The sequence below is a fragment of the Myotis brandtii genome, unplaced genomic scaffold (assembly GCF_000412655.1).
Source record: "Myotis brandtii unplaced genomic scaffold, ASM41265v1 scaffold229, whole genome shotgun sequence".
Lineage (NCBI taxonomy): Eukaryota > Metazoa > Chordata > Mammalia > Chiroptera > Vespertilionidae > Myotis > Myotis brandtii.
The window spans coordinates 796470-797502 of record NW_005358611.1 but is presented as its reverse complement, the minus strand read 5'-3'; the positions used below and the strand labels follow the sequence as shown (position 1 = coordinate 797502).

The 1033-nt window shown below is 53.0% G+C and overlaps 1 protein-coding gene across 1 annotated transcript in view; it reads left to right on the top strand.

Moving 5' to 3' along the window:
• Positions 1–211: 211 nt before the first annotated feature.
• Positions 212–1033, top strand: part of PACRG (PARK2 co-regulated) — a 177881-nt gene continuing 177059 nt past the window's right edge. The window contains exon 1 of the mRNA XM_014539772.1: positions 212–623. Within this exon, the coding sequence (XP_014395258.1) occupies positions 465–623 (159 nt within the window). The 5' untranslated portion in view covers positions 212–464. The remainder of the gene's footprint in view (positions 624–1033) is intronic.

Below are 1033 nucleotides of genomic sequence, written 5' to 3'. Positions count from 1 at the left end.
GTTAAGTCCGCCCGGACTCCCCGCCCCTGCGCCCGGCCGTCGGAGTACGCACGCGCAGACCGTGAACAGCCCACGGCCTTCTGGGAGTCGTAGTTTTAGCGCCCAGTTTCTGCTCACGCTGCCCGCCGCCTGCTGTCTGCCGCACTTCCGGGTTAAGTCCCAGGAAACGAACGTCACTGGGGGTGGAGCCATTCCGCAGTGTTGACACGTTGCTTAGCAACAGGAGGCTAACCTTTGGAAGCCCGTTGCAGCACCGGCCAAGGTCCTGCCCTCTTCCCGCCCCTCCCCTCCCCTCAACTCCCTTCACCTGGGAGCTGCCAAACATCTCCATCAGCTGGGCACTAGGAAGGGTTGAATTTCTACCATTACCGCGCCTTTTTACATTTTCCCCCCGACCTCACGTCCGTAAAACCCACTGATTTTTTTACTACACGTTTTATGAGAACAAGACATTTTCTAGGAAGATGGTGGCAGAAAAAGAGACCCTGAGCTTAAACAAATGCCCAGACAAGATGCCGAAGAGGAGGACCAAGCTGCAGGCGCAGCAGCCGCTCCTGGCGCACCAGCCTCACTCCCTGGTTTCTGAGGGCTTCACAGTCAAAGCCATGATGAAAAACTCAGTCGTAAGTGACCCTCCTGAATTGAATGCACTCCCTCCGATCCGATTCCGCGGACACCAGGTTACAGAGGCTGGCGGGCCCTCCCCTGGACTCTGAGTCCGTGTCCTGGGTGGCCTTTGCCAAAAATGGCAATTACTCGGCCAGTAGCAGACAGTACCCAACAGTGTGGAGGTCCAGGCTAGGTCATTAGAAAGGGTCTTGAGCAAGTGATATATTATTTATATTTGCATTTATAAGCACATCCCTGATAACTTACGGTCTTTAGACCTCCCAAATTATTCGTGAGATATTTATGAGGGAACAAGACCCCCTTTAATTTACTATTCTCTAAAGTAGCCCCACTAGGCAAAGGGCCTTATTGCAAGCAGGGGAGTTCTTAGAAATTTTTTTATTAGCTTTTCCCCCCCTCTCTA